This window comes from Dicentrarchus labrax, unplaced genomic scaffold (genome assembly GCF_905237075.1).
Source record: "Dicentrarchus labrax unplaced genomic scaffold, dlabrax2021, whole genome shotgun sequence".
NCBI classification, from domain to species: Eukaryota; Metazoa; Chordata; class Actinopteri; family Moronidae; genus Dicentrarchus; species Dicentrarchus labrax.
The window spans coordinates 4169674-4195204 of record NW_026136717.1 but is presented as its reverse complement, the minus strand read 5'-3'; the positions used below and the strand labels follow the sequence as shown (position 1 = coordinate 4195204).

The 25531-nt window shown below is 41.0% G+C and overlaps 3 protein-coding genes across 3 annotated transcripts; 1 reads left to right on the top strand and 2 right to left on the bottom strand.

Annotated features, from left to right (window-relative positions):
* Window positions 1-495: 495 nt before the first annotated feature.
* Window positions 496-8699, bottom strand: drap1 (DR1-associated protein 1 (negative cofactor 2 alpha)). The gene is made up of 7 exons (XM_051375328.1): window positions 8511-8699; window positions 7807-7879; window positions 7198-7291; window positions 6545-6670; window positions 4892-4982; window positions 3891-3979; window positions 496-2043 (listed from the first exon to the last, which is right to left on the bottom strand). The coding sequence occupies exons 1-7, from the start codon at window positions 8550-8552 to the stop codon at window positions 1857-1859; spliced, it is 702 nt and encodes a 233-aa protein (XP_051231288.1). The 5' UTR covers window positions 8553-8699; the 3' UTR covers window positions 496-1856.
* Window positions 8700-8956: 257 nt separating this feature from the next.
* On the top strand, window positions 8957-10997 carry cunh11orf68 (chromosome unknown C11orf68 homolog). Its single transcript, XM_051375325.1, has 2 exons — window positions 8957-9240; window positions 9738-10997. The coding sequence occupies exon 2, from the start codon at window positions 9782-9784 to the stop codon at window positions 10523-10525; it is 744 nt and encodes a 247-aa protein (XP_051231285.1). The 5' UTR covers window positions 8957-9240; window positions 9738-9781; the 3' UTR covers window positions 10526-10997.
* rela (v-rel avian reticuloendotheliosis viral oncogene homolog A) lies at window positions 10998-24725 on the bottom strand. Its single transcript, XM_051375310.1, is given in 12 exon segments — window positions 10998-12118; window positions 12120-12925; window positions 13210-13293; window positions 13388-13468; window positions 13598-13813; window positions 16216-16320; window positions 16754-16888; window positions 18039-18130; window positions 20331-20476; window positions 22357-22502; window positions 22726-22761; window positions 24552-24725. Coding segments are annotated over 12 exon segments (1917 nt in total). The 5' UTR covers window positions 24559-24725; the 3' UTR covers window positions 10998-12055.
* Window positions 24726-25531: the final 806 nt, after the last annotated feature.

Here is a 25531-nt window from a genome sequence, read left to right as displayed (position 1 = left end):
GCTGGACACAGACTAGGAAAGTAGTGCGTCTGTGATGGTAACAATCACCTCTCTGTGAACACCTTTCCACAAACCTGTACTGTCTTGTGCTTATCTGATTCAAATACCAGGAGGAGGATGCAATGTTGAGGATAAATACAACAGACCTAGTCTTTCAGGTTGCATGAGTCACTGGCACGTAAATCAACTCAAGATGCATCCATGGGAAAGCTTATTATACTGCAAGATACAGAAAGAAATCAAAAGGTGAGGAGGCACAGCATCAAGTCAGAACTACAATGGATGTGTTCCACGCCTGCCAAATGGAAAAATGAAGGGGGAAGCACTTTGAAATATTTTGCTTAAAGATGCAGCCGGAGTCACGTTTTGCCCTTCCAGCCTCTAAACAAAGAACTGTGTCTAAAGGTGAACTTTAGATGTGAACTTGATGTGAGAAGCATTTCAGGCTATTCATCTCTGATAATGGAAAACACAACAAACCCAAACAAGGCTTGCTTTTTTTAATTGAAATATGAACTTTATTTCACCCATACAAAATAAAAAGAATGTTAAAAGTTTTACAATACAGTGTCAACTTCAACTGTCTATTCGGAAACATTTCATACTGAGACTGACACATAAATGGGAGCCCCATCTCTGCTTTCAATGGATACGTTTAAAACAAGCTAAAAGAGGGAAAAAAATGTTGATAAAGAGGAAAGTTACTCAAAAATTGGAGGGGTGGCCAAAATAGAAATTAGAGAGGAAAAAAGGCGACAAACAACTTTAAAAACAAAGTTATGGTCCAAGGGTAACAGTATACTTCTGATGGGCAACTGAATGGTTGTATAAAATAATGTACCGGGTCCAACTGCCAGAGCAACTTACCTCCGACAGCGTCAAAAACAACAACGAACCAAACGTAAATCATTAACCTGCTGATATGGTTGAATTCAGGGCTGTTGTCTTGGAGGTTTACAGTTCTCTTGATAAAAACGTGAATTAAAAATAGAAACAAATTCAAAAAAGCTGCGGGCCAGCTAACCTATAGTAAAAATACACCTGCTTCCTTGTTTATGTTACAGCCTGACAATTGGACTGACTAGCACGTTGTGACAAAGCCGGGAAGTAGGGCTCACATCTTAACAGCAGTATTTCATAGCCAATCGATAACATAGTAATAGAACACTTCATGGGTGAGACGATGACCTCCTTTTCCCTTCCACAAGTGCTGATCTCTTTCAAAATACTTTACAAACTGTTGCCCTGAACCCATCTCGACTAGCCGCCTTCGTATGAGCATCAAAGGCTATTATAAGACTTTAACTACCACTTATAGTTTTTTTTTTTTTTCAGCCAACCTGAGGGTTTGAGTGACTGATTTGTCCACTTCATAATGTCTACTACAGAGGATTGAGGAAGAAAGAAAAAGTGCCAAAAGAAAAAGCTACAAGGCAACACAAACCACACCTATCCTGTCTGCGGGGGCTCATGGCAAAAACAGTGACGACTGCCATTTTTAAAAATTCAAAAAAAAAATTCAAAATAGAATGACTGACTGGTTAAAAAACATCCTCATTGGATTTTCCTCTACAATAAAATAAAACCTTTTTTTAAAAAAAAAAATAAAGAAAAAGAAAAGGGAAAATTAAAACACATAATATACAACCAGTTTTCTGTCTCCTGCGGCGGTGTCTCTTACAGCCTGCTGCCGAAGGCTTTTTCTGTCAGCGGGCTGCGATGAAGAGTCTTTCCCTCCTCTGCTTAGAGCGCCCACCGCAAGAACTTAAAAAATCGAAAATGATGTTGAAAAGACTGTGTGTGTCTGTGTGTGTGTGTTCGTGTGCGAGAGTGGTGGAGGAGGAGGGAAGAGGGAGCTAAGAGTCATAGTCTTCATCGTCGTCGTCCTCATTTTTGTGCGGCGCAGGGGGTGGGGGAGGCGGTGCGGCGCTCATCATGGAGGGGTGGGGGGCGAAGGCCATGCCGCCCTGGGGCTGTGCTGGAGCCAAGTTGCCCATTGACACCATGTTGCCCATGTGCATGTACTGGGGGGGTGCGTTTGAGCTGCGGGGGGGGTGCAGGCAGAGGCGTAAACCAGGTGTTAGGAGTTGTGGCAATCATTAAGTGAAGGTAATATCCATTTAAACGTCATAAATCATTGTGGAATTTACATTTCCGCTGTATTTCCCAGTCAATCTCTGCCTCTTCAATACACTCTCAAGCAGTGTGTCCCAACTCTACACTACATACCAATTATATACAGTATGTACGATATACTTATTGCCATAGTATACCCCCTTTGCAGTCATTATTCAATAAATCCACATACTTAATCATTTTACACTCACAGGAAATGATCAAATATGCGTGTAACTGCATGTCAGTTAGCATGGGACTGTCACTGCCAATTAAACACACAGATGTGTATTTCCAAGGACGTCATAGTTATTTTCGGAGGTGTTCACAAAGCTGTTTTACCACCCTCCAAAGCTGTTTGAATTTTTCCAGCGGTGAGAAACTCAAATGTTGCTTAGAATGAGAAAGTAGTGTGGAACTGGGACACAGCAAAGGCTTAATCATCGTCTCTCATGGAAAAACAGCGCCCTCTCCCTGTTTCTGGCTGTATACAAGCCACCAGATTTCTCTTACTATTTTCTGTTGAATTTTGAGAGAAGACATTCTCTCTCCGAGTGAGTAAAGTGGAAATGATAAGCAATAACTCATTACAGCACCAAAATTCACTGACTTGATGAGTCTTGCTGCTGTTACACTATGTAAGTTCAAGTATGATTGCAGCCAAAATACACTAATTCATTTGAATGTTACATCATTTTATAGCCTTAGTTTTTAACTTTTACTCATTGGTTTTTACATTATTTCTGGTCCATGGTTCACTGTTTTTGCTGTTTTGATTACATTTTCTGTCTGTGTTGTATACATTTTGCTGTAAAGCGCCTTGGGCTGCATGTTTGTATGAAAGGTGCTATAAAAGTAAAGGGGAGTTGAATTGAAAATACCAGGGACGAGACAGCTGGTCTGATTACTACGGTGGTTGTACAAAGGTTGTTTTTTTTAAATATGTATAATAAAAATGTATTATGACACACAGCAAAGGGCCTTCAGGTTGGACTCGAACCCTTGGCTGCTGCAGGACAGGCACATTGGGCGCCAGCACCATCAGGTGACCTAGAGGCCGCCCTATATACAAAGGTTTTTATTATCTTTCAGCCTGTTGCTCTTCTATTCTATTCCAGCTCACAGGAGCTTAGTGGCTCAATTTGGTATCAGATGTTGGGCCTGCTTAAGAGAGGCCAGGGGTACCTGACATCACTGTCATGAAAAAATGGACATTAGGAACTGTCATTGGGAAAAAATGCCATTTTGAAATATGTGTCTAATAAAAGGTTTTGATGAAATGAAAAGGATATCCAATAAAGAAGAACGCCACAAATTCATAGTAATGAGTTTTAATTATGTCTTCTATTATTTCACAAATTGTTAGTTCATTTATATATTTTACACAATTTATTCATATGATTATTTATTTCATAATGTCTAATTCATAAACTTAGCATTAGATTTTTTATTTTTTATAAACTAATAGATTAAATGTTCATTTAGGGCTTCTACTTCTTATATAAACATTAAAAAAATGAATTGGCCTATCTGAAACTTTTATTGTCACAATACTGAAAACAGGGCTGTTTTTCTTAATGAGATAATAATGAGATATTAATTTTTTGGAAATACATGATTTTCACAGGGCAGCAACAACAGTATGTGCATACAACAAAGTACCAATTACCAAATCCTCCTCTCTGACTGTGATGTGAGCACTGTCATCAGTCCCGAGTGGATCTAGACACTATCTGGATATACAATATCTCAATATATAAGGGCTGTGTCCATACCTGTGGAACCTGGATGCAGCCTGCAGATTTGTGCTTGACTGAGAGCCATCCTCCTCATCTCCATCTGTCTCACTGTCCTCAGAGTCATCCTGTTTCCATCACAACAGACACACCAGTGAACCTTCTTACCTCAAACACGCACAAATCATTCAAACTGTATGGAGTTATACATAAATTACATTTTGTAGAGAAATTATTATGCAAGCAGTAACAACATTTTTGCCAACAGATAACTATATTTTGTATGCCACAATGATAACCCCACCAAGTGTTACTAATTCTGCTCTATCAATGTTCCTGTTCTCTCACCATCTCTGCTCTGTGTGCTATCAGTTTTGTCTGCAATCAGATTGCTACAAGGATTTGGTTACGGGGCTTTAGGGAAGTAGGGAAGCACTAGGAGAGACGAGGAGGCACACATCAGCCACACAGAAGTAACGAAAACAGTTTTGGTTACAGACCTATTAAGTCCTTATATTGTAATGTTTTGTCTCTACTATTAGCTTCCAAGTTAACTATGTTCATAGACAGATAGCGATCTGCCTGATAAACAATACTTCCGTGAATAGCAAAGCTACAAGCTAATACAGTGCACACTAACTTACATATAGAATGAAACAGAGGTTCATTTAACTCCGTATGTGGTAAAAACTGTATAGAGTACTAAACAGGCGAACCTGAGGACACACAACAGAGGTGTTGAGAGAGCAAGAAAAACACTGAGTGTGCATGGAGCACACAGCAGGGAATCTGAGAGAGGGCCGGTAAGTAAAATGGTACAGTTGTGCAATGATGTGGATAATAGCAAACACACAAATAAATGCTTTGAGCACAGAATAGATTTGTTTGCGTCATGATCATTTCTCTTCAAAATATCGTTTATATGCTTGCAAAAATATTTGTCTGTGCTCAAAATGTCCTGCTGCATTCTCAAGAGTGAGGCACCAAACGCCATCAAACCGTAGATAGCTATTGGCTTCTGAATGCAAATCAACTCCCACCTCTTGCTCTGACTCTGTGCCAGACAACTTCTTGTCCTTGCCTTTGGAGCCAGCCCCTCCATTCTTGCGGCCAGACCCTGGTTTCCGACCCCTGGGGAGAAAACAAAAAAGAAAGAAACGTTTGTCGTACTTGCCGTTTCAGCTTTTGGGGAAAGAAACATTTTTGGAGCGGTGTAAGTCAGGGTCATGCTACAAGATTCTGGTACTGATAAATGACAGCTCTATCTGCTGTTTGGTCTGAAAGCTATTTACACAAGACACCAACTGATCACACATTTAACTGATTTTTCCATTAAAAATTATTTGGCACTTCATTCTGAAATGTTTTACTTTCGTTTACTAATCAATTTGTTCTTGCTCCATTGTAGAAAACTTCATATTTACATAGTCTAAGGTTCCTGATATTTTCTGGAGTAGTGAACAACGTTCCCATTGTATAACCTTGTGGGATGGTAATGATTGTTCCATGTATTAGTCAAACCCTCAGACGTTACCACGGAAACAGAGTTATGGTTTGCACCTCGCTGGGCATTACCCCTTACTTAACAGATGTATGTAGTGGTGACATTACAAAAGATGGTTTGGTGAGAGAAATTTGGGAGGTTTTCCTAGAATATTTTCAATGACTTCCCCTTTAGCTTCTTTGAACAACAACATGAGACAAAGATGCCAAAACAAAAAAAAAATGTTGTCTTCAATTTCAAAGTCTGCCATATTTGAAGAGCTTCTAAAACTAATTAAAAATCAGCTGTTCTGCAGCATAAATCTGCAGCATAAATCTACTGCATCATTCAGACAAACAGAGACAGTTCTGATGCAGGGAATAATGAGACCGATAATGCTGGTGGAAATTACTTTCTTCCATTTATATTCAAAGAAGCTGTGACTCCTCATGCCTCATTCCCATAGCTGAGACAAAGTGTCTAAACATTAGGAGCTTACAACCACTTTAAATTGAATCACAATCGAATCAGCCACACTCTTTAGTGGGGGAAAAAAGCTTCTTACTCATTTAATTTATGTGTAATTCTCTGCCAAGCTCTCTGCTTCAATTTAGCTGCAGTGCCAGTGTTTGATTTGACAGTCAATACTGCTTTTTCTTCTCTACAATCCTCAGTAATTAGTTCGCGCTCTGTAGAGCTGTATAAATGTTCCTTCTCGTTTTTTTTGTTGTAATTAATCTATAATCGCAAAACAAAATGGTAACAGTGCAAGAATGACAAACATATTGCTTTAGTCTATTTCAATTTACAGTAGTTGCTGTTCCTGGAAAAGCAAAGGTAACCTTCCCTCTGTCCAGATACGGAGTGTTTGAGGACTATTTGTGATTAATTTCTTCCACGTAATAGTGTGTGTGCAGGCACTTATCAGAGATGACCGAATGATTAATTGACTAATCAGGCGATAAACCAGATTAATGAGTCAAACTCAGCTGCATGATACAGTGATAGGGCACATCCAATATCACATTATCCTGGACTAGCAATGTGTGTAAAGTACAACTTTGCAGATCTGAGTTTCCTGGTGTTAACTTTGAAGTGTTGACCGTTTAAATCCTCTGTAGTCATGGTGTTATACAAACATGTTGGTGTGTGTGTGTGTGTGTGTGTGTGTGTGTGTGTGTGTGTGTGTGTGTGTGTGAGAGAGTGTTACCTGCGCGGGACTTTCTCTCCTCCCCCCTCGGTGTGGTTCTCTTCCCCCTCGCCCTGCATATCCGGCACCGTTGCCACCAGGTCTTTCAGGAAATCAAACTGTTGCTCCAGCTCGATACATTGCTTTCTGTGAACGCACATGCAATTTTAACGTCGGTACATTGCTTTCTCCACAGATATGCAGATGTTCTGAGTTAAAAGTCAACTTAATGTCAAATAGACAGAGATAAATGGAGATTATATATTCATTTCAATGACCTTCAGAATCTGAGTCACACAGTAAGATCCTCCTGGCAGCCGCATTTTGCTCCCGGCCAGAAATACTCATATACGAGGGATTTGGCAAGGTGTAGCAAATCCACTCCGCATCACTATCAAGGTAACACAAGCATCTCAGGTACTCCCACACTATACTATACAGTATAATAGGGTGCTTTAAAGTTTCTTTATCTAAACCCAAAGAAAATGAAGCTATAACACCTTTTCAGCTACATGTATCCAAAATCAAATTACAACTTTGATATGATTTCCTGTCATTACCCAGCAGCCTGAATTCACATCTATGCTTTGTCAGTCAGGATGAGTCCACCTCCAACACAGTGCAATACAGACCCGTTTCTTTATCAAGATGCACACAAACACAGAGAAACTTACAGATGTGATGTTGTCATTGTCTTTGCATTCCTAGACTGGGTGACTTGACAGGCCTTTGTGAGCAATGATTCCAAAAAAAGCTCCAGGGCTCTCGCTGGTGTCTCAGTCAAGGAAATTATGATGCAGCAAGTCTTTCATTTAGATAAACCAGATTCACTTACATGGTCTGTCTCATGCTGTAACTGCAGGGAGACTAACAACTAAAAACATGAATATTCTGCTTGGGCTGATTGTGACAGAAACATTACAATGAATGCAACAATCATTTACTACCTGATAGCGTGCCGATCCTCAACTTGTACTCAGTAAGTGAGTTAGGGTGGAACATGTTAGCCTAGAAAAATGCCCATCACAAAATCCCAGTCCAAAGTGACTTTTTCAAATGTCTTTTTTTTTTTTGTCTGACCAGCAGTCCAAACCCCACAGATATTCAGCTTACAGTGACTTTAAACTCAGAGAAAGCTGAACATTTTCATGTAACTCCAAGTCAGACCATTAGTTTGAAGTCCCCTGTCTAAATTAATATTACAGTTTAGATAGACTGAACATCATTCTGTGCATTCAGAACTTTGGACCTTGCCCAGTGAAGATATTTGGCAGGAAGGATACATATAATAACAGGTACTGCTGCAGCCACTTTGCCTATTTCTTCATCTGTCTGCATAATCTTCTTAATCCTCGCCTGTAATGAGAAAAGGTGAGCACAACAAGTCAGTGCATGTGAATACATGGACACTACAAAGTGTTATCATTTTTTAAAAATGTATTATAAACACTCTTAAAGCTAGCTTTCTGTGTATCAAAACGAAAAGCTTGTGAAGTGAAATGCAGTAACACACATTTCATCATGATAAAAACGACTTTCATAACAGGCATGTTTAAAACTATTTGTTCCCGTCATGTTGAACCGATTTCCTGTAGCGTGTGCGGTGCGAACAATTAAAAAGTTGGCCTGTAATTCATCTAGAAATAGCAGATTTGCACAGATTTATAACGTTTAGTTTCACTTAGCTTGTCATGCTAAAAACAACGGTAACTGATGGACTCGCTAGCCTACTTACGCCGCACGCCTTAAATGTATCTTAGCAAACACTGGGGTGCAAAGAAACGTTAAGTTAGTTACGACGCTGGTGTGGTACTGGTGTAATTTACATTTAAGTGAGAAATAGCGAGCGTTTGCTAATTAGCTTGTTAGCTCTTTAGGCAACACAACAGGCCGAATCCCATTCAGGCTAGCCAAACAAGTTAGCTTTCCCTCACAGTTTGATAACATCAGCTAGTCTTCACACCGGTTCAGTAAAGTTTAAACTTACCGGAGGGAATCTGGCGTTGTATTTCTTCTTTTTGCTGGGCATTATTATATGACCTGGATGGCTCACCTATAAATAAAACGCAATATATTGTGGAGAATTATTCAGTATCATATATAAATCACCTCCACCGCGCACACACTAGATAGCAGTAGCTAGCCGGCTAACTCGTTAGCACGTCGTCGTCACTGGTTCCCTGTTGCCTGGCGGGTCAGCCTGGTTCCGCAGGGTCACAGCGCCCTTTGGTTGAAGCACCACGGCGTCCCGCAACTTGTACAGGAATATAATGTACACAACCTTTAGCTCACGTAATAATGTACGACGGTTATTTGTATATGTACACTAAAACTATCAAATGAACGCGTGCTTGCCTATTTGCGGATATACACACCCGGAAGAATCTGGTGTTTATCACTGAAGAGTTGTTGGATATTAACGCTACATTCAATTCACTAACTTTACGTTCACTTACAATGCTTTAATGAATACACCTCGGGCTACAGCAGCGTCTGAGTTGTATTGTTTGATTAAAACGCAGCTTCACTGCTTTATGTGTGCGCCGAAAGAATAAGTAAATTCCGGGGTACATGATTTAGTCGTCAGGCAGGCACTACAGTGAAAGTATCGGACATTTGAACGGAGTCTGTCACACCGCCCGCTGACACACAGCAGCGTACCGCCGCGGCTGCGCTCCAGCGGAACAACACTGCACAACCAACTCCAACATCTGCAGGTAGGTTCAGCCTTAAAGTCCACAGTTTGGGACCAATGTGGGATAATTCCTCTTGTCCACATGCAAATGAGGCATGCTTTAACCTTATCTGTGAGCAACAGCTGGCCGTAAAGAATAATTCTCCAAATTTGTCAAGAAGCTGAACGAATGGTAAAATGGCTAGCTAGTCGGCTAGTTAGCAACAACAAAACTGGAGGCAAGCAGTTAAAAATCCTCCGATATGTAACGGAGGCTTCGTGTTTCGTTGCACGTTAACTAAAGACGACACACAAGCGAAATGGATAGCAAAGCTTATTTTTGTGAAAGATTCGGCAGGTGGACAAAAACGTTAGCTATTGAACTAGTGTTGCTAACGTAGCAGGCTAGCTAGCAGCATTAGTAAACATCCGCAAGCCATCCAGCTGCCCACCTCTGCCTGGGGTTGGAAGCGTTAGAAACTAACACATGTGGTTTAAACAGGAATATCAAATAACACAACACCTTCCTCCTTTCAACAGGATACGCTCCAGGACTTGTTTAACAGCCTCACACTGACAGCATCATGGAGGAGGAAGAGGCCCCTGTGGATGGCGAGGTGGAGACCCCCTTTGCTGCAGAGAGCTATGCAGCTGAGGCCATGGCTGCAGACATGGACCCCTGGATTGTGTTTGACTCGAGAAGAACTCCCAGATCCGAGTTTGATGGCTGGCTGGAGAGCAACAGGCCATCACAAGTGCACAGATTTGGTGATGAGAAAGGTGGCGTTAGCCCTGTGGGGTGGATAGCTGTGCTGGGCACAAGCCACTGCCCCAGTGGTGCGGATGTCACGGGTCTCCAGGAGAGCTGGGAGAAACTTTTGGCAAGTGGCCGGCCTGTCAGCTTCCAGACAGTGAAGGAGTTGGCCCTGAACCACGGAGTGCTCACGGGCAAATGGCTGATGCACTTGGACTCTGGTTTCAAGTTGGACCATGCCTGGGAGTGTGTGGCAAGAGCAGCCCTGGATGGGAAGATCTCCCTAGTTAAAGTCAGTCCCCATAATCCCAAGGGAGAGGGCAAGCAGGTCATTTGTGCCTATAACCAGAACTTCACTGACGAGAGCGAGGTTATAAGGCTCGACTCCGTCATCCGTGCCACCGGGGTCAAATGTGGTCTTTCCTACAAGCCGGATGTGTACACATACCTGGGAATCTACCGAAACAACCGCTGGAAGATTTGCCCAACCATATACGAGAGCAAATTTGATCTGGAGTGTGTACCCAGGCGGTCCCACATCATCAACAAAGTCACCAATCTTGAAGTAACATAAGCCTGTCAAAACAGGAGGATAGTGTTGCAGCATGGGTAAATGAAGAGGCACTTTGTGATCCAGGAGTCGGGGTGTGCAGTACAGCTCGCTGACTGAAACCATTTTGAGTCAGTGGTTGAATTTTGATCTCAAGTTCTTCCTTTTGGCAAAAACAAGCACTAAATCTCATTTCATTCGTCTTCTCATGCTGTAATATTTTCTAAGTGACCTGAATTACTGTCACATTTTTTTTGTATTGAATATATTGTATTCATAAGTAATGAGTATTTGTATTCTTGAGGTTTTGTTTGTTAGACACTAACACTTACCTGACAGGATGGTTGTAGAAATCCTTGATTTGTATGCACGTGCATCCAATGAAGTTTCTTTTTTTACACGATACATTTGTCTCATTTATTTGGCTCTATATTTTTGGTTTGTGTTGAACCACGATAACAGAGTTGCCAAATAAAGTCTACTTTTGAAGACCAGATCATCTTAGTATGTTGTGGTTTTTATTGCCAAGAAAAGTGTTTTGGAATTTAGACAGAATTATTCATTACAGCAAAAAAAGGCATATAGTATAATCTGCTTACATCATACTGGGATAAAACAGCATAATTTCATGTCAATAAAGCATGTTTTACTACAGAGTATAGCAAGTTGACCTGAAGGTCTAAAAAGAGTTAAACTACAGCCATTATTCATAAAACAACTGTAGAAAAACTGATAAGAGACCAGAGGAAATTATATTACCAGACAAAAAAACACGATCTGATACAGCTTCTCTGCTATAAGCATGTACTTAATTAATGTTGCTTGTTTGATAATTATTTACATACACACCTTCATTTGGCTCTACACACATTACATTTTGTTGCGACTCAACATAGGCACCTGTATAAGGAAGCTGTTACAGTTCCTGCTGACTTAAAGAGAACATTCTAATCTCCAAACACACCGGGATATTTCATTAAAAGGACAATGACGAACATAATTTGCATAGACTTAATTCTAAATCTGATTAAATTCTTTGAAAATACCAGCCACTTTGTTTAAACCAAACATTTCATTTAAAGACTTAAGTAACATTGACCAGAGCTACCAAACTGTTCAAAGTACAAGAACATGCTTAACATGTTCCACAGACAATGACCTCAACAGGAAAACATACATCTGATCTAATTGTCTTTATAAAACAAACATTTGTTAGTGGATAATCTAACATCAGGTTGACACAGTCGCTGAAAAAGTTAATCATTGATTCTCAACTAGGGCGGTGAAATCTGATCATTGGCCTTGTGGTTTATTGTTTTATCGGACAAACGGTATAAATGAGGCCTGATGGCAAACCCCACGAACTGAATAGCATAAAGAGTCTTTGCTGGGATTTCATGTTCACAGGGAGCAGTCTTGCTACATTCTGTCTCTTACAGCCCTTCATATCCACCTTGTGTCCTTTTTCTGTCTTTAGTAACAACAAAGGAGTTGTAGTTCTGAAGGCTAAAGGAGCAGACTCAAGTGGTCTTTGTAAATATGTCCATAATAAAATCACATGCACAAACTTTTAAGTTGGGTGTCCTGACACAAACCTAGCTGGGTTTCCGCTGTTAAAAATGGAAATAAGACGATCCTCGTCGGCAGACATCAGCTCGTCGAGCTCATCCAGCACGGCGGGCCGGTGGTTGCTGTTGGGGGCAATGTCATTCATGACCTCATTCTGGAGCAAGTTGACAATGCTGTTGGGATAATTCATCCAGGTGCTTCCTGGGTTGCTGGCAGGGTCAGAAGTGTTATGGGATGCTGCAGTGTTCTGAGAAGCAAAAGAGGAGCTGGGAGCTTGCTGGCAGGAAGCTTGACCCAACATTGAGGTGCCGTTTCCACTCTCGCTCATGAGGGTGGGGTTCAGAAGGTCCTCAAAGTCATCCATATTTAGGTTGTCCAGAGCGCCTGGGGCCTGGGCTTCGGAAAAGCTAGGGAACTCAGGGATGTCATCGTCAACGAGTGGTGGGTCCACCCGGAACTGAGAGGCCTGGAGGGTGAAGGAGCTGCTGGTCTGCGAGGAGGCCATGCTTCCCTGGGAGGCTGCTGGCTCCTGGGCCATGGCTGAGGAAATGTTGGGGAAGAATTCATGAAGATCTGACAGGTTGACGGTTGAGTAGTCCGGGTTGACAGGGGCAGTGGTGGTGGAGGAGGAGGAGGCAGATACCTGGCTCATTGTGAAGTTGGACACTGGAGTGGCTTTGGGCTGGGAGCCCAGGTTCAGGCTCTCCATGATCCTCCATGTTTGGTTTGTGGTTGCAGAAGAGTTGGAGGGGGAGGACTCTACCTTGGGCTGCACTGAGAAGAGCTGGCCTTGCTGATTGTATGGGTAGGAGGCCTGGGGTTTCGCTCCACTGGCACTAGGGGGCACTACAGCCGCTGGAGACAAACACAACAAGCAATCTGAGTTCCACTGCTGGAAATCTTTCTGCAGAAATTCACATACAAATCATCTGTTTATGCTTGTTCCTAAATAAACGCTATTGCTACATAGATTCACTATCTTTAAGACGGGGGGGAGGAAAAAGAGATGAAAACCAAATCTCAGATTTTCACTACATTTACAACTCATCTATTCAATTCTACTAGAATCACAGCCAATCTCTGCAGCGAATGAACAGAATCATCAGTGTGTAACATGAACAAATTAAACTAAGACTCACCAGCTTGTGCGTTCATTGATGGAGGCTTGGCTGTGACTGTTCTCCTTGCTGGGCTTATGTGCCGTCTATCTTGTGGAATGGACACTAAAAATCAGACAGATGTGATTATATTACATACAAAATAAATCACTATTACATCATTATATATCGAGCAGAGAAAAAAATCTCATCAACGTACCACTAGACAGCATGGGCCCCAGCTTCAGGCTCTGGAACATGTCCCCTGTACGCTTTCTCTTCTCACTCAGCCTGTATTCATCTACAGGGGGTCATTTTTAAAAAGCAGTTATGAGACTTTCAGTTACTTTGAGACTGTTAAATATTCCCAGGAAAAGCTGTCATCTGTAACTTATGTGATGTGATGTCATATGGAAACATTGCCTCTCACCTGGGTCGACAGGCAGGTAGTGGAAGTCCACTGGCTCGCTGACTTCACGGTCAGAGGGCCGGCGGAGCTGCATCTTGACACTGATGGGCGCAGAGAGGTTAGTGTCGCGGTACGGCGGTGTGCGGAACACAATGGCCACCTGTCTGTGGACATCAGCCTGGGAGAAAGAGCCCTTTCCCTCCCAGGAGTCCTGGAAGAAACGCACCTCGATGTCCTCTGCAGGGGGACAGAAAATGGGGAAACGTAAGGAGATCTGAAGCTGAGGATGGACATTGGTCATAGAGAGGTATTTTCCTTTACGGCGCCGATGCAAAATCAGCTGCGTGCTTTGCTATCAACAAAGTACAAGAGCTAAAGACATCACTTTTGCTGTGATGCAACACAAAGTTTGACAACTTGTAATGAGTCAGACTTGAAGGGGTGTAATGTTTGACGTAAAAGTGTGATGCTCTGCTTGATGTGGAAATTAAGTATATGACATTCTCCTGGAGAGATCAGGACCTTGAGCTTTTTCCACATTGATGTAATGTGCATCATAGCTTAAGTTGAGCCATGGAGTCCTCACGGGAGCGTCCCCATGTCCAAAATACAAAGCACATGTTGTACAGCACGTACGCCTGCCATGATGAAATAACAAATAACTGAGGGAAAAATACTCATTAAAAATGTTTAAATAGTGTTAATTAATAAGAGATCATGCGAAGAAATTAAACACAAGAAGATATTTGAAAAGTGGAGGGGGGGGGCTGTTTTTACCTCCAGTATACGGATGTAGCAGGCAGGAATTGCATTACACACAGCAGACAATGCAACAGGCAACCAAACCTGACATGCAACGCTGGTTGCGGCCAAAAATATCACTTCACGCTGCTTGCATGCATGAGGCGTTAGCTAAGAGCAGTGGTTTTTGAAATGCACACTTCAAACTGCATTCATTTTTTTGGGGCCAGAGGATCAAGCTGGAAACACAACATTGCCAATATTACATTATAAAGTTATGGTGGATTTGTTAGCAAACAGTTTCCTGTTTACACATCCAGCACACTTAACAAGCTTTGGCATTCATGTGGAGCCGTGTTGTATCCAATAGTCACTCTCCTACAGTGGGTTTTTAGAGCTTTTTGTCGGTGGTCAGTGAGAGCGCGAGAGATTGGGGACAGGAAAACCAAAACAATGAGCAAAAAGAGACTAAAACACCTCAAAGCCACACGTATTAAACATAGTGACCACAATTTAAATAAACAGTAATTGCTTGGAAAGGAAACAAAAATTCTGTGCCCCAGTATTTAAAGTATATAAAGACTACACTATTGGATGTAAATGTTGAAAAAGGCAAACCAATATAAATCTGGTCTAAACTGTGCTAATACTAGTTTCCATAAGCTATAGGTCATACCAGACCAAGTAAGGCTACATGCGTAAGCGTGTGGTTTAATACATTTTCCGTTTGTGGGAGGACAAATGTGTTATTTTATCTTTCAGAAGTAACATAGTCTCTCTTAAGTGAGGGTGTCAAAACTGTGACTTACAGTAGAAATGAGCATTTACCTTCAAGCCTAAGCATGCCTTGCAAACAAACTCTTTAAGGTGAAATTATGAATTATGATTATGGGATTTATTCTTCTGTGGCGGCAAGTAAAAGCAGGCAATTAAAACTAAAGAATGGAGGCTTTTGCGTGTACTGACAAGTACCATATTAGGCTCATTTGAAATGAGCCAGGCACAATGCATGCTGGTTCAATTTGTGTTCAACTTGATGCAGACTTGCTCTGACGCCGTGAACACATGGGCGACAATAACCTCACGAGGTCGAGGCGGACGTTGCGGTTGCTCTCCACCAACTGCCCAGGGCATGATGGGAAACGCCTGGGTATCACCTGATCAAAGAGCTAATTGGCTTGTGGTCTGCAAACTACAGGTAGCCTAAAGATGATCAACAGGATGTAAACATATCTGTGACTTCCTGTATATTCTTTGAAGGCTGCTGGAAACTGTCCGACTTGACTACAGCTCTGTCACCGCCTCCTGCCGCTGCTGCCGCCTTATCTCATCCTCTTTCCAGGCAAGGTGCAGTTCATCTCGAGCGAGCCTACTGAGCAGCTGCGACACCTCAACAGCAGATGTTGAGCACGCGTAAACTAGCTGGTTAGTAAGTGAGCAGTCTAAATAGTTAGCAAAAAGGAACAGATAAATAACATAATTAAATTGACAAAAATCCAGCTTGTACCACAAGTAGTATGAATGCAAAGTTAAACAAACCAATACACTGACACTTCAACTGGATTTAAAAAATGTCCCTTTTATATAGTCAACAGTGTTAAATTACCTCCAGTTCTAATCCACTGAGACATTTCATCAACACAGAAACCCACTGTGCAGCTATGAGCATCTCAGTAATCACATCATCACATGTAGTAAGCTATATTATGAAAGTCAGGGTTCTATTTCTAGCCCACTAGCTAGTGTACAGTCAGTAGAATAACTCCCACTCATATCTTGTGGGTGTGAAAGGTTTTCCGCCATTATATTGAGCTTTACATCTGCTGAGTCAGCTCTCAGTTCTATTTATGGACAGTTAGATGTGAAACTAGAGTGTGTCACGAACAAGCAGATGGTACCTTTTTGCACTTTGTCACATAGCAGAAAGATTTCATCCCCCCCTTTGCAGCTTCCAGAGTTGCGGTTGATTCGGCAGATCTTCAGCTCAGCCGTGTTTGGGGCCCCTGTAAGACATCAGACACCTTCTAAATGCAGAGGACTTTGGGCGGCGACTGACTCAATACTACATGCCTTAGGCAGCCAAAAAAATCTTTCTTTCCTTTGTTTGTTTTGTTTGTATTTGTATATGTAAATAATGCACTGGAAACTGGTTCCATTGTTGTTTTTTATGATTTTTAATTACGTAGGTATTATTCTATAACTTACTTATTCAAAATAATACAAATAAAAAATGTTTTTATTATGGCTTCAAAAAGTCTATAGAAATACAGGGCTGTGTATTCGGTGTACTGGGTAAGGTTTTGAGTTAAAAAGGACACAGCAACTGAATGAGACTGAAGGTACTCACTACTGAGATTAAGGCCGACTATAAATGTACAAAGACAAGACACAGAAAGAGGAACAAAGAGTATCTGTGTGTGCGTGTTGTCTTCTCACTGTTGTCATAGATGGGCTGCGAAACCACAGGGTCCATAGGAAACAGCTCCCCCGTAGGCAGAGTGATGGAGGCCTGGAAGCAAAGCCGGACCGAATTCAGGTCAAACTCCTCCTCCCATACCTTCGCCTCGGGAACTGCAGCCAAGACACAGCAGGGAAAGGGTGGGGTGCACAGTCAGGCAACACAGCAGTCTGGCAGACACCGCATCCTGTCATATGTAGGCTCTCAGTATTTTAATATCAGCCAGAGGTGAAAGTAACAAAGTACGATTCCTGTTGTTATTGTGACTGTATTTTATTTTACTGATTTTTTGGGGCCTCATAATGTAAACAACTGGTAATCAGTCAAATTTTTTTTTAATTACAAGCATTTTTTTTATCACTTCGATGGAAAGTGAAAGCCAAAGGTAGACAGGAAAGGGGGAGAGGAAGAAGAAATCAAAACCAGGTGCCGCTGTGGTAGTACATGTACTGACCTTACCTTTAAGCCTGATATTTCTATGGGTTGATAAGAAGTTGATATATTTATATATATACACATATATGTAAAACTATTTACAGACCAGCCTCAGGGAAAATGTTTGACCACAAGAATATGAAAACCTGTTTATAATAGAAACTTATATATAGCTATATCTACGAGTAAGGGTATTGACACATTCTCGATTTTGTAGTGAAGCCTGAATCTCACTAGCGAGATCTTGACCTCCCCAATGTGGCGGCCGCGCAGACGCGCGTCAAATCGAGAACGCTTCCTTCTTTCTGTATCTATGGCTACCACGGCTCTTGCTAACAACAGTTGGCTACTTATTAGCGTAGCAAAAGGTACAAGCTAAACTGGCTACAGGTTGAAAAATAACCTATAAACATATAAATAGGAGGACAGACAGACGCAGATATAGAGTAAAGATATCACTCTCTCCATAAAATCGATCCATTACACTAGCTAGCTTGACATTAGCTAAAAAGCATCTATCCTGCTACAGTATGTTACCATTGTCTTGTATGAGAACAGCCATTTTTAAGCTAGCTTTTCAGCTTAGCTAGTTAATTCAAGCTAACGATTTATTTTTTTGTGCTAGTTAAGCAAAAAGTCTGAGCGACTTTTGGTTTCAGCATATTTTCAATAATTCTTTTTACTTTTATCCGCAAAGTTTACGCCTAGTTAAACTGTTCAGTAAACCTTTGAGTGGGACGTTTAGGGACCGTCTCCACACTGCACAGTGACTTTTCACACAATGGGCAGCTTTGTGTTGTACGCTCAGTTTTAAGCCTGGCCACTTACTGTTGAAGGGGTTATTATTGGTCTGCAGCCTGCAAGTGATGGCCTCATTCACATCCTTCTTCTTGACACACTGTATGCCTAGGTTCTGAAAACTGAAAGCAAATACAGTCTAAGACCGAAACTAAAACACAGACACCACAAAATCATACATGCACTTTCTCATTTGCAATAGCAGCAACATTTGATATTATAAAGCCTTGTGACTTTCTTTTTCTTTTTTAAGTGAGAAATGACTCAGGGACGAACACAGTTTATACACGGTGTATGTATGTATAGTATTTGCCCAATGTGGAGGTGCAAGGCAGATTAAAACTGGGGTTAATGGAGCACTTTTGTTCCCATAAAATCCCCATTTAAAACTTATAAAACATCATCACTATGGGTCACTGATCACATCCACAAGTTGAGAGCACAGTTTATGAAAGTGGAGTGGAAGTGGAAATATACTTGCACTACCAATAGATGAAGATGTTTTAGACCTCCAATAATATAATACACTTGGAAACAATGTAAAAGCTTAACACTGGATTTAATTTCTGCCCATAAGCACTGCCTTAGCACACTGGTAATCACCTTTTAAACACACCCAGTGTTAAGTGTTTAAAGTCTTCTTGTAATGAGTATTCTTATCTTTTTTGTTTAATGAGTTTGTAACCATTTGACCTCCTTTTTTCTTCAAAGACATTCCATGCCATCCTCCTTCCACGTAGAGTTATTTAATCAGTGGACGCCTCCCTCTTTCCTGGCTGTATTCCTGACCGGTCTCCACTGCCAGTTTGAAAAAACATGGCCTAGCTCCTTCTATCTGCAATGATCAGAGGCCTGTTTCCAAACTCCAATTTGTTACTGTTATCTTAGAAAAGAAATAAAGTTTTATTACACATTTTGGCCTCCATGGCAGAATATCTTCTGAATATCAGGCTTGTGAGCTCATCTGAGAGCTGAAAGAGAGCTCGGCATCTTCTCTTAAACTGAATATTTATCAATCAGCCTTTCAATAATTTGCGCTTTTCTGCCTATTCCCCTTACATTTTTTAAACATATTTAAAGCATATGTTATGATATATTTTATTTGATCAGTTTTCATTATCTGTTCTATGTGATATTTAAATAAAACTAAGGTTAGAGCTTGAGAATAAGAACTTATATTTTGAGAAAATCATTTTCTCTCTTACTTAAAGGCCCCATCCTCATAATGCACATTATTAGACTAGTGTTTCTATAATGTTGAGTAGAAATCTTTTCATTTAGAATCCTGTCAGCCTAGAACTGGAGATAAACTACCATATAGCTCTAGTCTAATTTTAGTTTGGTGGGTCAAGCAGACTTTACAAATCAGATTGTAATGTCGAGCTTCAATGCAGCTATCAATGCCATGTAAATCTTTCAACGTGAAAAACAAATGACTAATATTGACGAGTACACTTACTCGCTCTGTATCACAATGCAGTGAAGGGCAGCACACACTGTTTGACTTTCATCACACTGGTGATAAAAGGTACACAGACAAACATACTTCCCTCTGCCTGCCCAGATAACCTGGCTGAATGATGCAATATCAGCTTTAAAAGGCATGTAGTTAAAAATATCTTGTATCCATGTGAAAGTACCCAGAATGCTTTTTTTGCAGCTCTTGATTGTGATAGAGAAAGACAGCAAATCAAGCAAGTAGTCGTTAGGTACTTTATGCTGTTAATGATTTACTCATCTCCGAACCCACAATGCAGCTATTGACTAGTTTTACCAAGGAGACAGTAAACACATCCTTATGTAGGTCAATCTCTATCAAATTCCACCTTGTTTTGATGTGGAGCTGCAGTTTCCTCTGAGTTAACGGAGTGCTGCAGAGATAGTGTCTATTTGTAGGCCATCCTGGAAGTCAGCATCGCCCCAGTTCGTTCGACAAAAAGCCAATGAGATGGTTTGCAAGTATACACACAACAAGGCTGTAACCTCTGTAGTGTCAATGAGCGACTTGTTAGCTTCAGAGTTCACAGCTGTGGTATGTACTGATGTATTTTATGTCGTTGGGCAAATGGCAAACATCTCTTAAGCTTGTGTTAACCACAGACCATAATTCAGTCATCTAACCTGAAACCCATTAAAAAAACAGATTGATTTCAATAAGAGGGAACCAGAAGTGCAAAAATGCTAACTCAGTTCCGGGTTTTAGGATTGAATTCCTGCAGCACGGTCAGTATCATTTTAAACACTGGTGTGACAGATGCATCACTTCCCTAAGTTCCTCTGCAGCATGTGAGTCTAATGTCCTTGTCTTTTGTGCACACCTACCTGTGTATTCTTCTCTCCTGCAGGTCGGCCTCGTAGTAGCCATGCTTGCAGTCTTTCCCAACCAGCTCGTGAGGGTGCGGCTTGTGCGGTGGATTCTTCGTCACCAGTGAGATGCGAACACGCAGGGGGCCATTGTAGTTGTGCACCTGTCGGAGGACAAAGGGTGGATGTTATGACAACTGAACAAAGACTTATTAATTAATCTATTGCTTATTTTCTGTTTATAAAATGTCAACCAAAAGAGTGAATTTAAGAATGTCTTCATTACAAATGTCCAGAACCCATGGTGATGTATTCACATGTCTTGTTTTGTCCAACCAACAGCACAGAACACAAAGGTATTCAGTTACTATCATAGAAGACAGACAGAACCAGAAAAGGTTCACTTTTTAGCAGCTGGAACCAGGGAATTTTTGTTGTTTAAGAAGAGAAGGTCAGAATTTAGCTTCAGAGCAAAGTTTCTGACCACAAGAATAATAAGAATTATTTACAGAATAGGGTTTTCTAAAATAAAAGTTTCTTTATCTATCTTGTTTAATAGAAGACAGATATTGACACATTTTATTCTGACGATACTCATAAAAACTACATTATCCATACTGGATACTTTTTTCAGCCTTAAAAAATGATTTAAATCATGCTGCAGCTACTACATATTTTACCATGCTGTAGCACATATCTTAATCTATTTTGTGTAGGGATGCTCGATATTGGCTTTTCTGCCGATATCCGATATTCCGATATTGTCCAACTCTCAATTTCCGATACCGATATCACCCGATACCGATATATGCAGGCTTTTTAAACTAAAACTGCTGGTAACAACATAACAGATCTCCTACTGTGGAATTAACACATTATGCCTAATTTTATTGTGATGCCCCACTGGATGCATACATAAATGCAACATGGCTTTCCAAATGTAAACACTGTGCAAAATAAGAGAACAACTTCAACTTTCATTGTATTAATACTGAAAAGAGTGCTAATGCTAACGCTAGCTACGCCTAATCGCTAGCTAAGCGCTAGCTTTTGGTTAATGTGTTTAATTGTATTATTCACCTGAAGGAGTGCTAATGTAAATTCTAAGCCAATTGTTAGTTTGCTTAATGAACAGCTCATAGCAGGGTCAAATATTTAAAGGTACATTGCACTTATTTTGTGTTAATATTAAAATCATTCAGCTTTAAATTGTTTGCTTGTTAGCCACGGTTAGCAACCAACCAGTCTAGCGCGTAGTTGTTGTTATACGTCACCTAGCGCGCGCCGGTAAACGTCCCATGCTGCGTTCATGCAGGCTCGGAAATGTTGAAGCCTACAGAACAAATATCGGTTATAAAAACCCGATACCGATAATTCCCGATATTACATTTTTTAGTGAATATCGGAGGGCCGATATTATCGGACATCCCTAATTTTGTGTGCATTTATTGTAAGACTTCAATTAATAGCCCCAGGCTTTTATTTGCTTCAGTCACTGCACTCTAACAGGACAGGCCTTTAATTCCTTTTGTAAAATACTCTTGCTCAGCAAAGATGAGAATTCTATCATATTGTTTACTTAACATAGTATGAATATTACTTGTATAAAAATTTGTACCTATCGAATAACAAATCAATCAGGTATCAGTAAAATCAACTGTCAAAACATGTAGCCACACCAGGCTAGTAAAAAGAGACCTTCCTCTATTCAGGACTTTTAATTTTTACAAAATATTACAAAAAGTAAATTGTTTTTTGTAAATTTTTCTGAAAACCTTTGGACTCATTAATGTCTCAATTTGCCTATTTTTTGTCTGTTCAGAAAAGAAAATCAAAAATCAGCAGTTCTTAAAGATAATCTAGTTGGATACAGCCCTGATCCGTCCCATAGTCAGCAGATTTATTTATATTTTATATTAGTATGGTAGTATAGTGGTAAAGAATATGTTTACCTAAACTTAAACCAAAGTACTTATGCCTATTATGTAATTGTAGCTGTACTGAATGGACCACAGCCAGACCCCATGCTCTGCATCCTGCTCACCTTGATGGCTGGGTGGGTCTTAGTGGTGTCGTTGCTCTTCTCTCCGGGGATGCTGCCGGCTGAACGTCCCTCACACTTGTACCGGAACCTCATCCCCCTCTGCTTCGGCTGCTCGATGATCTCTATGAAGGGGTTCCCCGTTTGAACTGATGGACGAGAGAAGAAGAGTGCTTTGGAGAACACACAGTATCCAGATTGTGAAACACTGTCGACACCGCTTCACTTGAGTCCGTGTGTCAACACAGAAATAGCTGTGTCATCAATCATCAGTACACAGAGTGCAGAAATGTTTACTCATGAAAAGTCTACAGTCAGTATCAGTGCTGATTTATGCAGAGCACTGATTACCTACGGGAAACTGATTCTTACCTGGGTTGAGGGTGTTCAGGCTCCATCCATACACACCTATTGTGGACAGAAAGCAAGGACCACTTGTTAGTCAAAGTCTTAGAGAGATTAGTAGATTACCATCTACAGTACATGAAACAAAACACACGGTTGCAGCGCGGATGACACAAAGCCAAAGCAGCTTTCAGCACATATTTGTGGTTTAGTAAGAGTTTGTCATTTGCAGTGTGGTCAGGGTGGAAATCTACAAGACGGCTCAGCATCCAAAGAGGTCAAAGGATGCTGAGAGACAAGGGCTTCCCAGCTAAATATAATTGCTCGTCATAAACTGCCTGCCAAGCTCGGAGAGAAGAAGAAGTGCAGAATAAAGCAAACAATGACGGGCAGGGTCTAATAATATCGGTGTCAAATTACGCGCTTTATAGCATAGAGCCTCCATTGTGGGCGAGGAGCAGGCAGCACTCTAGTTTCAGGTGCTTGGTTAATGAATTGTTGAGATTCACAGAAGGAATCGAGGTGTGACAAAGGATCAGGTAGCCGAAGCGCCACCCATCAGCTAGTAGGACTTGCTCAATTAGGAAAGGATGCTTCCCAAGTTGTAACATGCCTGCTTCCCAGCCTCAGACCAACCGTACAGAATGTGGGGAGAGGTATCTGTCTGTCTTTTAGCGTTTGTCCAGACAGTGATGAATGTGAAAAGGGTGAAACAAGCCCCACGATTCAACATTATATTATGTAAGTTAATGTGAGTTAACTCTTTATTGAGTCTGAAAGTGAAAGTGTTTACCACATCCTTACAATTAGGCCTTCAGAGATCACTGAATGTGCTTACATCAAAACATAACTGAAGCATCCAAGACAGGGTGTGAGTCACTTTCCTCTAATTGCACACAAAGACCTCACTGCCTCTACGGGTTATTTTATTATTGTTTGTCACACATTGTTGACTTTTTGTAATAATATTGATCTTTGATAATCAATTTCACTGTCCTCTTCCATATTACAGACACGGATATATCATGTATGTAACAGTGTCTATTTTGGGAGGCCTGTGATTTGGAAACTTAATATGTATAATGAAAGCTAATAATGTACCAAAACTCCATTATAAAACCGTATTAATACTGTTCTTTAGCCTGCATGGACAGGTAAACGTGATATAAAATAGAAACATTGGCAGTTTTACAATAGTCACAAGTGACTCTACACATCGGCATACACGTCCCACTAAGCAGCTCGTACTTCACCACAACGTGCGAAAGTAAGCTGTGTTATTTCCATAATTTCCGTTTACCAACACCGAGGTGGGCGGTTGCGAGCTGCGTGGGGCATTTATAACAGGACAGATTTAATTGAAACGAACGCTACCTGCTGGGTAACATGTTAACCGAACTCAAGAAAAGTTATTCACAATGACAGTCATACTTTTAGAATGTGCTTCATAACTCGCATATTTCCCTAAATAGACAGATGACCCATAAATTGACTGGTTTTTGAACGAGTTTTCGGTCGCAACAGGGAAATCCATAGGTGGACTAAACCAACAGGCCTCTTGGCAGCTCGACACTGTTTGGTTCACCCGTGCCAGGTGAGCTAGCTACACACAGGGAGGAATACAAGCAACCTAACAGCAAAGTTCACCCGGTCACCGCCGGGACAGGCTATTAAAGTACGGCAAACTTCCTACTGTACGATAGCTTACTGTCCGGGAACACTCATCCTGTTAGCGCTAAAGCCAAATGTTAGCGGGGCTTTCCCCTGTGCGCAAAACAACTCCCCGTACAGTTTCACCTCTCCTCTCCAGGCTGAGTGAACAGGCCGAGCACAATAAATCTGGCTCCACTCACCTTCCATGGCCGTGTCCGAGTCCGACTCACGTTTCTCCGTCTACACCGCCGTTTATCTCGACTTTGTTTTTCAGCTAAAAGACGCTGCAAAGGCGACAGTGTGGACTCTAAAAACTTCTTGACAGAGATGTTCTGTCGCCTTCTTCGCTCCACCTACTGTGTACGAGAGTGACAGTAAAGCTACACGCACACAGAATACACCGCTTCCGGTAGGAGCAGTGCAGAAGCACAATGACACCGTGTGTGTTCTCTAATTATAGGCTTCTGCTTATTTATTTGAAATGGACAAATATATGAGAATATACCTTTTTCAAGTCTGTATCAATTATGTTAAAGCCCCCCTCCAATAATAAAAATCAGCTTTCTTCTTGTTCCTGCAGTGTGCTGTTTGATCTTCACTGTGCAGAATGATGGATGTGTGTGCACAGTTTTTCACATTCATCTGCTGAAAGTGGAAAGTTTCTCTGTGCTCATTGAAAATCAGATTTTTATGGGGCGGGGCCTACCAGCATTATTTGTGACATCACAAATAATTTGGAAGTCAGTCCTGGTCCAGTATCAACTTGTACAGTGTGATGTAGAAACCTGAGGCCACCAGTGCACATCCACTGAGAATGGACTTTGCAGAGAAGGAGGAGACATCTTGTGTCCAGCAGGGAAACTTTAGAAATGAAATTAATTTGCATATTCATAGACTCTGAGGTAGGGTGAGTAGATGTATTTCTAATCATTTTAATGTGAATTTTTTTGCTGAGAAAACGTCTCCAACACATTTTGTTCCTAGCAGGTATTTGTCCATGTGTCTCAATGGGAGATCTTTAATGAAACTAAATCATAACTTTAAGAAAACATCTGTTCAAAGGTTTAGCCTTGCATACACTACAATGTAATTCATAGTTAGTTCATGTCTCTGTGGTTCTCATTAGAGATAATATTACACAGGCTCATTATAGAAAGTCTATTTTAGGACATAGTGCTGG